The sequence below is a fragment of the Amblyomma americanum genome, chromosome 2, assembly GCF_052857255.1.
Source record: "Amblyomma americanum isolate KBUSLIRL-KWMA chromosome 2, ASM5285725v1, whole genome shotgun sequence".
Lineage (NCBI taxonomy): Eukaryota > Metazoa > Arthropoda > Arachnida > Ixodida > Ixodidae > Amblyomma > Amblyomma americanum.
In genome coordinates this window covers 24,898,872-24,910,361 of record NC_135498.1, presented here as the reverse complement: position 1 = coordinate 24,910,361, position 11,490 = coordinate 24,898,872, and the positions used below count along the sequence as shown (strand labels likewise).

The window sequence follows — 11,490 nt, the reverse complement described above, 5'->3', positions numbered from 1 at the left end:
ACCTTTACCAAACAGGCATATTTTCTGCCACATTTATCTAGTTTGTTAAACTGCCATACTACTATGTGTCCATATTTTAGCTAACAGATTTTCCCCACTTTTACTTTTTTTCTTTCTCTGCTTTCTTTCTACATGAGGTGTTGATCTTTCACATAACACATACAGATGTTGCGAATAATTGGCCGTGTCGAACTGTTCCTTAATAGTTTTAATAAGCACATGCAATTTTTACTCTGTACATATATCAAACTCCCTAGTGCCAAGCAATGTTAGCTCGGAAGGCAGGTGGCAGGCGTTGCTGCACCGCACAAGTGACTGGGGGTGGCGCGGCAGGCGTTTGTGCAAAGGTTCACACTTTAAAGGAACACTGAGGAGAAATTGAAGTTGACTTGTATCCATAGAATACCAGCTCCTGATCACAAAAATGCCACTCTTCCTGAAAACAAAGCTCTTGTAATGTAGAAAATAGCAAGAACCAAAATACAGGTATCGCCGCCACAGGCCAATCTCGCAAGTACAAGCGTGGTGACTTCCTAGGACAAGAGGCGCCACCATGGAGGAATTTTCCTTACTTCATGGATGTCACGAATCTCTGAGGCTTGCAAAGGAAGGTTGCGCACCGCCCCACTACCTGCCAGAAATCACGGAGTCTCCGTTTACGTCGCGTTTCACGTCACTCCGTTCTGTGTCGTCATAAGAGTTCTCCGTGTCGTCATAAGAGTTCTCGAGTTTGAATCGGAGCGGCGGGAAAAAAATTTTTCAACTTCGAATCCAAATTTCTTTGAAATAAATGCATCTTTCGCTCCCGGACAAGCGTCAACAAAGCCATGAAATGCTGAACTATCAGGTATTGCTAACAAAAAATTTTTGATAGGGTTCTCCTCAGTGTCCCTTTAATCTCGCACTAGTGTTCGTACCTAAATAGGTGTAGCTAGATTATTAGGATCATTCTTTTTGTATTGGGGTGGTGATAAGACCTAGCCATCAATTCCTAGCATGCTAAATTTCTTCAGATTAAATGCCAATTTTAGTTTTCCCCTATCTAAACTACTCTCTAGCTGGGAAGCCAACCTAACTTGGGCTAATTTTTTTGCAGCTTCTGGAATTGGTGTGAGCGCTTCCGAAATGGCACTAAACCTTTTGGAAAGGTGTCCTCCTTTCTCTGTTAAGGATCGTCAAAATGCCGTCCCTTCACCGACTAAATTGCGGGGCTCTTGCATGCGTTTTTGACGAACTTTTATAATGCGAATTTCAGCTATATTGAACTATTTTACGATTTTTTATGTGTCCGCTGTAACGATGGTTGACTGTATTTGTGTTCCATGTAGCTGCAATGTCTGCTTGGCGCTGCGGGAAATATAAGGTTTAAAATCTCTACCAGTACATGAATGTTTGCCTTTTGGAAGATTGCAGGTTGCCAAAAGAATCCAAAAATGATGCAGTTCTGAAAGAAGGCTTTAGTATTGAGCATTATTTCCACACTCTGAAGGAAGCAAGTAAAACAGCTGTGGAAAATGTGATTGTGTTCGTTTGCATGCTAATAACAGCAGCCATTGTGCAACTGCTGCCAGGTATAGGACATCAAAAAATTGCTTCTGTGGCGAGTATTTCCAATTCTGAAATTTGTACAGCACGGAAAACAGTTTTAAATTGATTCTACTGCAACGAAAAAGTTGCGATTTGCAGTTTTTGATGTACAACATTCTAACAGTGTTCACGTATCTCCATTGCTCCAGAAGTTCATTTGTATCAACAATTTAGCATGCTAACAAGTGTTCACAAGCTCAACAGTCGGATAACACTGCCACGAAGTGGTGGCATGCCCCTTTCTGGATGTTTTACGAATGCTGCTTGCAGTGCCTTAGAAATGAAATTGCACCATTCTGTGATCTGCCCTTCAGCTTGCTGCCTCGTTTTGTTTTTAATGAGATAGCATTAGAGGTCCCGTCCACGAGAAAAGCCAGCATCCATCTGTCCGTCTCACAAAAAGATAGGTGGCAATGGAATTAATTCAGATAAATTAAATGAATTACCACTTTTCCTTTGTTCCACTGCATATCAGCTCATTGCTGAAGAAATAAGACAGCCTCCCGAAGAACTGTCTGAGCAGGGAAAATTAGCCTTTGGAAAAGCAACCTGGGTGTAACTCCTGCTCTAGAGCTAGTTAACTGTAGCATGTATGTCAAACGTACCAACCTTTTTTTTTGTGGTTACACCCAAATTTCGATAATTCAGTGTACTTGTTTTTTTTTTCATTTAAACCGAAAAGTTCAACTCCTACTTATGTGCACTTAAATTAGTGTTTTGCCCTGCATGATGGCAGTTTGTGCCTCTTCTGCATGCTATTCAATGATGTGAAAGAAAAAGAAAATTCAAACAACCAGCCAAGGCAAGCTAGTGCTCAGGAGCCAGAACTATAGGATGTTTTAATTTATCAATACACCACAGTAAACAAAAACCACCATTTTTATATGCGTGTTAATTCACGAAATGCTTTCAATCCTGAGTTGCAGTCTTCAGAGCAGTCGAGGAAAAAGTATTTAGACAGACCAAAAAAAAAAAAATGGTACTGGAGGGACTCTGCAGTCGCAAGAGCAGTACAAATAAATTGTCACGGCATGCCCCTTTCTGCACATTTTATGATTACTGCTTGAAACTGCACCATTCTGTGATCTGCCCTTCAGCTTGCTGCCTAACAGGGTTTCTCGGTAAAGAAGACATAGCATGTAGATATAGCGGCACTGAGCCACAATTAAAAATATCCAAAGGGTACCCCTCTTAAAATATGGCTAGAAAGTAATGAAACTCGCAAATTATCATGCTTAAAAGGAAGTGTACATCAGCAAGTTTTAATGTGAGCCCTCTCTGTTAACAGCTAATTTCGTGTTGGTTCAACAATCGCAGCAATGACATGGCATCAATTTGAGCTCATGTCCTGCTTTTTAATATCTCGAGAAGTGCTACTGGCACAGTTGAGGCAAAAAACCTGTGTAGTGGACATGAGTATACAAAGCTGCTTCCATTTCACATGATTTGTTCAGAACAAAAAGCATTCCCAGACCTTTGTGAATGGCCATCTCTCCAATCCTGCAGGTGCATTACAGACATCATCAGCTGCAACACCAGACAACGCGTACCATACCTGTTTGTAAGCTCAAGCCTACTGTGCAATCTACAAGCCTCTGCTGCTTGTGTTTTCAATATTTTTTTCAACCTTCAGCTGCACACATTCTAACCAGTGGTAAGAAGGAGCATGGTGAAATCCACACTTCTCATGAAAAGATCGACACGTAATCACCACTTAAATGACGGATTGAAGGCGTGAACTGCCACGCTGTATGTGAACGGTCCAGCAGCAGTCAGCCTTCACATCAAATGGCACATAAGAGATCTGCACATCGAAGATTGGGGACATTCACTGTGCTCTGAAGTCTTTATACCGATGAGAGGATAAAGGGCTAGCTAAAAAAAAAAAACACACACAAGATGCAGTGACAAATTGCATCATTCCAAGGCTGAAGGGAGAAGAGTTCTAGCTTCTCGGTCACTTCACTGCACGTTCAACAGCTTCTTGACGGCCATCACAACGTGTGCTTCTGTGGGGACAGACTCATTTTCGAGGGTGACTGCGTAGGGCATTGGCACGTCGGCACCCGTTACCCTGATGACCGGGGCGTCGAGGTAGTCGAACGCTGGGCTCTCGACGATGCTGGCGCAGATCTCGGCTCCAACACCGAAGTGCGGCCATCCATTCTCAACTGTGACGAGCCGGTTGGTCTTCATGACGGACGCCTGTATGGCTTCTTCGTCGAGAGGGCGGATGCTGCGGAGGTTGATCACTTCGCACTCGATGCCCTGGCTCGCCAGTTGTTTGGCAGCGTCCAAGCATGTGCCAACTGCCTTGGAGTGCGACACTAGGGTGACGTGTGTCCCCGGTCGCTCGATCTTGGCTTTGCCGATGGGAACGAGAAAGTCCTTGCTCTTCACTTCGTCCGAGACTTCAAATGCGTGACCGTACATGAGCTCGTTTTCTAGGAACACAACGGGGTCGGGGTCTCGGATGGCGGACTTGAGGAGACCTTTGCAGTCTTCGGCGCTGTAGGGCGAGATGACTTTGAGACCGGGGCAGTGGCCGTACCAAGCTGCGTAGCACTGCGAATGCTGGGCGGCTACACCGGCGGCGTTACCATTGGGCCCTCGGAACACGATCGGGGCTGCGATGTTACCTGCCGACATGTAGAAGGTCTTTCCGGCCGAGTTTATGATCTGATCGATGGCTTGCATGGCGAAGTTGAACGTCATAAACTCGCAAATGGGCCTCAAACCTGCGAAGGCGGCACCGACGGCTATGCCGGCGAAGCCCATCTCCGTAATAGGCGTGTCTATCACACGTTTGTCGCCGTACTTTTTCCACAGACCTCGGCTCACCTTGTACGCACCGTCGTACTGGGCCACTTCTTCGCCGATGAGGAAAACCCGCTCATCGCGCTCCATCTCCTCGTCCATGGCCGAGTTGAGGGCGTCCCGGACAGTGAGCTGGGCACACACACCCCGAGATGTGGACAGTGAACGACGGCCCGAAACCAACATGTGCCACTTCAGCTTCATGCTGACACTCTTGAGCATGCTGCGCGTCGAAGCCATCTCGGTGCACTTGCGCTGATGTGGGCGAAACTGATCGAAGCCAAGGTCGGCGTGAGGACGTGAATCGGACGGTCACCGGCGTGCAGCTTGGGTTCGTCCTCCGCAGGTGGCCGCAACACTAGTTATGACGCTAAAACCTGAAATAATTTAAATACACCATACTGAGCAAAGCTATGCGGCTTGGCTGGTCAACGCTAAACGAGCGGGCACGTCGGTTTCCCCAACAGCCGGAATTTCCAACACGCCGAACGGCCAAACGCACGCAGATGAAATGGTCGCCTCCAGCACTTCCTGCCAAGTTGCCAAAGAATACCATTGGAGGGCAGCACCTGCAACGACTGAGCTATCGTGGCGCGAAGATTTGATTTGGTCGAACTGCAGTACCTAAAACAAACATGAACCGTACTCGTTACTGAGAATTTTCTGTTAAATATTTAATATAAAGCCTACTCTCAAACGAAGTGAAGCAGCAATATTTATTCAGCCGATTAACAAACACTGCTATAATGACAGCGCAACACAATTAACGAAGGCGATATCCTTAAATTTCCGGGCAGCGTGAAGGATGGGCTCAACTTGGCGTCAGAAGAGTTGCGAAAGGAGGGGAGGTGGAGGAGAAATAGGGGGCAAAATCAAAGTGGGCTGATGTAATCCCTGGCCTCCGAACCCGAACATAGACCCAAATATCAACAGCAAGTTTTTTCACGCTCCGTTTCCCAAGCGTTCACACAAAGCTGAGCCCCCTTCTCTCCCCTACATTGGACCCCGAAGGAAAGAGCGGTCGCCTGCCCCGTACGGGCTTGGTAATGCGCTGGCGGCATCAAATACCTGTGATACTAACGTTGGGCCAGCCAGGGCCAAGAACGCATTAGAGGATGCGCATACATACATCGGATGCGCATCTTTCATTGTTTACAAAAATAAAGTGCATCCAAACAATTTTATGTATGATGGAATAAAATAAACAAATGAATAATAATACAAATAATATTATATATGTCTTACTACCGTTGATTCTCCCGCCTGGATTCATACCATTAATCACTGCAAGCAGTACAACCAGTGGAGGATTTATGGGGTGAAGAGGGGGGGAGGTGACACCCAAGCGAGAAATTTTACTTACGAAAAACACGCTCAGCTCCATTTTATCGACCAAAAAGGCCCAAGAAATGTATGGTTCAAATTTATTAACAGTAGCAGTTTAGCTTTATTTTTGTGTTTACATTTCGTGACGAGTCTTCAAATTTTGCCCCGTGACACTTCCTCCGAGCTTTTTGGTTTTCCGAGTAATACTTGTGAGCCAGAACGATGAACGTCACCAAAAATATCACGAGTATGGCCGTCGCAATAAAGAAAAATAAAGAACAGAAGATGCTGTTCATGAAACGAAGGTCAGTTAGACACAGATGACATCCAACGAAGTCTGCTGGGATAGCGTGACCCAAGTGGTATCAGTGTATCAGTAGGAGGGGCCTTTAACCTACAGTGGACGTAGTCAGGCTGATGATGATGCTACTGATGACGTCAACGAACGAAAGCTGAACAGCTGCGTCCTAAAGTGCAGTTCCAAGCTTTCACGAAAGCGCAGTTCCCGCCTCGAGCCGCGGAGCGTCCACCACTCCGTGCGCAGTTCCAGAGTTCAGGCTCCGCGCGCCGCGCAAGAAAGGGGTGAGGGTGCCGCAGCCTTCCTTCCTTTCTCTCCTCCTCAAAGCAGCGCTAGCAGCGCTGCCGAGCGTTCGAGCGAGCGGCAACGGCGACTGTGCGGCGCGCGCCCGCGTCTGTGCGTGCGTTCGTGTGTGCGAGTGGCGGCGGCGGCGCGGAACCGGCCCCCTTCCACAGACGGCGCAAAACACTCGCTCCGACGACAACGTGCGCGCGATACGCGAGTGCCGGCGAGCGCCGGGATGGTGGTGTTGTGCGACGGCTGCGAAGAAGCCCTCTGAGCGAGCAAACTTTTCCTCCCAGCGTGCCTGGATTTACGGCAGTGCAAAGGCGCTCCGGCGGCTGGAGCAGCCCTCGTGCTCATCGGATGCTTGCAAACACGGTCAGTTGTGCTCATAACACGCGTGCGCCGGACACGCTCTTTTCTCTTTCTATTGTTTTTCCCCGCCTTCTTTCCCCCTCCAAGTGTCTACAAATGTCAGGGCGCACCGCGAATAGACCCGCGGCCCGTGTAGATGGCAGCTGCTGCCTGCGGCTACACAACTGGGCGACTACGTATCTGCCGCTCGTCTGCTCCGTCAGTGCGCAGGCGACCTGCTCGCGACAAAACTTACGCGCGACTCAATGCGAGCGTCGCTCGCACAGCGTTTCCGCAGATCCCGTGTTTGATTCTAGGACGCTGTCACGAGAGCCCGATCGCGAGTCCTGTGTACTCTCTGGGGACATGCAAGGTCAGGGAGGAAATTTAGCTCACCCGATTTCGCTGGTACCGCTCACTGTTTGGAGGGCAGGAGCATAACCTGATTTATAGCCATGCTAACCCAATCGAAGGTGCCGATTGTAAGTTTCATTGTCTTTTTTTTAAATACGCTGTGTCAGTGTTTTAGTTTCCGGAGCCATCACAACTGCTGTACATACCTCGGAGTGTCCACCCATGGCTATAGGAGTGGTAGGAGGAGGCGTAGCCATAAAGGAGCGCCTGCCTAAAGCCACTGCAGGATAAGAGTTGGCTGAAGTTTGCCTGCTGCATGCCTTTGACTAAATCACACGTTACGTGCCGTCATGTATTTAGGCCCTGCGCGATGAATGACGTCCACCGTCAGCACTCAAGGAAGGCGAGATCAGCTGCTTATCGCCAGTAGTAGTTTTCGTGAGCGTGTTGCAAAAGTGGCCTGACCTGAACTGTAAACTGAAGTTGTGCGAGATTGACTTCCCTAACGAGACCAGCGTTCCTTTAATGGGCTCTTGCATGTCATCTGTAGCATCGTTCTGTGTGCACGGTTTGGTTTGGTTTTATGGGGTTTAACGTCCCAAAGCGACTCTATCTATGAAGGAGCTCACTATACGCGTTGTAATAAGTTTGCCTTCTGTTGAAACCCCTATTGAGACCATTTCCGCTCTATTAAGCATAGCCACTTCATGTTTCAGGTCGATACAAACACTTCTGTAACCCCACGGTAGCCGTGCTTAAATTTGGATCCAGTATCGTAATCGGTCGACATGTGCGAACCACTTGGCGTTTCAGCGGTTCTGGGATCTGGATAGGGAAGCATAATAATTTCACAGAAACCTTATAGCTGCGCAAATAAGTGAAATAAGAACGTTGTGTACCAGCAACAGCAACCTCGGTGCAGAAACGTCGCGGTCGGGGCTTCGCGCAGAACGATCTTGATCGGGCGTCTGCTTTGGCTTCTTTCAGTGTCACTCTGGCCGGCAACGGACGTATGATCCCACCACAGAGCTGACTCTGTGCGCGATGGGCATGCTGGCACGCATGCATATGCGCTCGTCCTCGCCAGGCACGGCTCATTTTTTCTTAGTCTCTGTAGTTTCGCCAGCAGTGCCTGGTTCACCGGACGTTTGTTGCCGTTACCTGTGGTTGCGTACCCGAAGCTGCGTCTACACACTCCACTTACTGCTCCTGGTCTTGCTGGGAGGTGTGCAGTCTGACTCCGAAACTATAGCCAAGCGAGTAAACTGCGTGAAACCGTCATCTGCCCTGTTTAATAATAATAATAATAATAATAATAATAATAATAATAATAATAATAATAATAATAATAATAATAATAATAATAATAACTGTTTTGGGGGGAAAGGGAATGGCGCAGCATCTGTCTCATATATCGTTGGACACCTGAACCGCGCCGTGAGGGAAGGGACAAAGGAGGGAGTGAAAGAAGAAAGGAAGAAAGTGTTGCCGTAGTGGAGGGCTCCGGAATAATTTCGACCACCCGGGGATCTTTAACGTGCACTGACATCGCACAGCATACTGGCGCCTTAGCGTTTTGCCTCCATAAAAACGCAGCAGCCGCTGTCGGGTTCGAACCCGGGAACTCCGGATCAGTAGCCGAGCGCCCTAACCACTCAGCCACCGCGGTGGGTTCCCTGTTTATTGTTTTTTTTTTTTCAGGAAAGGAAAGGTCTGTGATGGGCTATAAACAGCGCTCCCCGGACGCGCAGTGTATCAAGATAGGTTGAGCTGCAGTACACACAGCGTCCGCTCTATGCAGTGTTCCTGTGGACGACCACACGGACTTCCTGCTTTGGCGAAGCCGCTTCCGTAGAGTTTGTATAACGCCGGGATTGTAATGCAGCGATAAGCAGCGTCTGCTGCGGAATAACCTCGTGAAGGACCAATCGAAAACCTGTCATAACTAAAGCAGAGAGAAGCGCCGTGCCTTGGTGGGCCAGCAAGTCGGTAGAAGGACATGTCTTAATCATGGTCGAGCGTAGAAGCCGCTTCTCTTTTTCGTTTCGGTTAGCTCAGCGGTCGAATTTCGATGGAGGCGAAATTCTAGAGGCCCGTGTAAACTGTGCAATGTCGGTGCACGCTAAAGAACCCCAGGTGGTCGAAATTTCCGGAGCCCCCCACTACGGCGCCCCTCATAGCCCTAGTCGCTTTGGGACGTTAAACCCCCGTAAACAAAACCAGAGGTTTCAATGTCCCGGCTATTTTATCTGCGATGTGGAAAGAACGGTCTTTCAAGGCCGAAATTAAAAGCAGATTTTATTTTTATTCGTATACCGTCAGGCGCATGCGCGGCGTGTCGCTTGCGGGGCGAACTCGTTATTAGCGCATCGCCTTCCGTACCTGACCGCCCAAGGGAGCGCGCGAAAATTGTCTTCCGCTTGCCAGTGGCCGGCATAGATTATCTCTGGTAACGCGAACACTATACAAATGATGAACAACGCGATGTCGCGGCATGCATGTAATGTATTGCGCGCACAGCACGGGCATGGTAGGAAGCGGAGCTCCTAAATCACACAAGTAAACGTCGCGGCGCCTATTTCGTAATTGAATTGCTCGGGCACTTTTAAAATTTTCATTTTTCCGGCATCGCGTGAATAAAATGGTTGGCGTGCGTTCGCGTGTGATACACGCATGCTGTATACAACCTCACTGCGTTATTCTGTGGTCGTTCATTATTGTGCTGTACATTATTACGCGCGCAGACTTGTGTGGCCGTCTCGTTAGTATTTATGGCTCTGCGCTTTCCCCGTAATAACCTCGATGAGATGTGTGACGTCCTGCCTGTATCGCAGAAGTGACATTCGATCGTTTTACAATATAAAGGCTCTCTGTCCTTTTGGAATGATGGGGGTGGGAATGCACTGATTTCTGAGTTATTTAATTCCGCAATAATTGGTAAGAGTGGCATGTTATTGTGGTGGGTCATATATATATATATATATATATATATATATATATATATATATATATATATATATATATATATATATATATATATATATATATATATATATTCCATTTATTTCCATCAAAGATGGGGGAGGCGAGGCAAAAAGCTGCGATAGCAGCTTGACAGGTCCTCGTCCCCTACAAAGCAGCAGCAGTACACGCCGACAACCCGACACATCTTTCATCGAAGAAAAACATAATAATACATAATAAAGTATAGAATGTACTACTCGTACATAATAATACATAATAAAGTATGGGATGTACTGCTCGTACAAAAAGTGAATACAAGTTTCTAAGTGGGAGGAAGATTAGATACTAATATCGTGCGATGAGTGTGCGATGAGTGCGAATGTTTAACACTTAAACGTGACCATTAATGCCAGCAATTGGGTCATATGCTTCTGCATATTAGCACTGTCTTATGTTTTGCGAAACGACCACGCCCACGTTGTGGAGTTTTTTTTTTTTGTAGCGTCTAAACTTTGCTGCGGCACTTAGTCCACTGCAAAATCCCGCCACGGTAACGTGTCGCGACCAATAGTGGGAGTTCCGTGCATCTGGCAGGACTTTTGCCTCCCGTCATCAGCCTCTTTTTTTTTTCTCTTTGCCTTGTTGCGTAATCATTTAGGGCCTCAGTAATGGGCCCAGATCACGCACTGCCTCCTCCCCGAGTCTGTATACGTGTCAGAATCGCTGCTCTCGCCACCAAACTTGGGTGGTTCATTCCACAGAGCAGCCCAGCGAAAAACTTAGAGATCACTGCAGAGACTGCATTGGAGAAATGCGAAAGCATTAGCGCTTGCCGCGACGTTGGTGGCTCCTAGTCGACGCCTTTCTGCAGCTACTTACCCACTCCGTTAAGATCCGACCGCCACTTCTTCGATCTCCGATGCTACCACTCGACGATGTGTACTTTTTTTTTGTTGCTGTACTCTGATTGGTTGTAGGCGTGACGTCATCAGGCGTATGGATGAGGTCACTCTTATGACGCCACATGGTCTCACTAATCACTAATTAGCCAGATGAATTAGTCTAGTGAGTTACTTAATTAATTAGAATCATTAATTACGACCATTGAGTAATGACAGATGAATACTGGTGCACCATTCTTATACCAAGTGTCACACACATTTGGTCATGACTGCTGATGCCACCAGCTTATGACTTCACTTCAGGTGACACATTTTGCTTTGCTTCCACCTTTTGCGGACATAGCACATAGCCTAGTAATGGTTTCGCATGAATAAAGAACCAGGCTTTCACGGAGGCTCTACTCTTTGCTACAGTACTGGCTTAACCGTGCGCCTCGTGCCCCACATGAAGCTGCGGTGTGGGCGGTGCTGTTGGCCCACTACGTGTTTGCCTGGTGGGCAATTAAATCCCCAAGCGATGGCGCCCTGCGGCGCGTAGTATGCCTCCCTACTTCACGTATCGCGAAAAGCGGGTGCGTGCCTTCGTTATCTCTTCCAGGTCGTGGT

At 47.7% G+C, this 11,490-nt stretch overlaps 2 protein-coding genes across 2 annotated transcripts in view; one reads left to right on the top strand and one right to left on the bottom strand.

Annotated features, from left to right (window-relative positions):
* Positions 1-2,395: 2,395 nt before the first annotated feature.
* On the bottom strand, positions 2,396-4,931 carry Pdhb (Pyruvate dehydrogenase E1 beta subunit). Its single transcript, XM_077653499.1, has one exon. The coding sequence runs from the start codon at positions 4,642-4,644 to the stop codon at positions 3,550-3,552; it is 1,095 nt and encodes a 364-aa protein (XP_077509625.1). The 5' UTR covers positions 4,645-4,931; the 3' UTR covers positions 2,396-3,549.
* A 1,465-nt stretch (positions 4,932-6,396) lies between these two features.
* LOC144120791 (sodium/hydrogen exchanger 4-like) overlaps positions 6,397-11,490 on the top strand; it is a 265,475-nt gene continuing 260,381 nt past the window's right edge. Inside the window, 1 exon segment of the mRNA XM_077653497.1 lies at positions 6,397-6,688. The gene's annotated coding sequence lies outside the window, so the exon portion shown is untranslated.

Coding starts and splice junctions, on each gene's coding strand:
- Pdhb (XM_077653499.1), bottom strand. CDS start 4,644: ATGGCTTCGACGCGCAGCATGCTCAAGAGTGTCAGCATGAAGCTGAAG.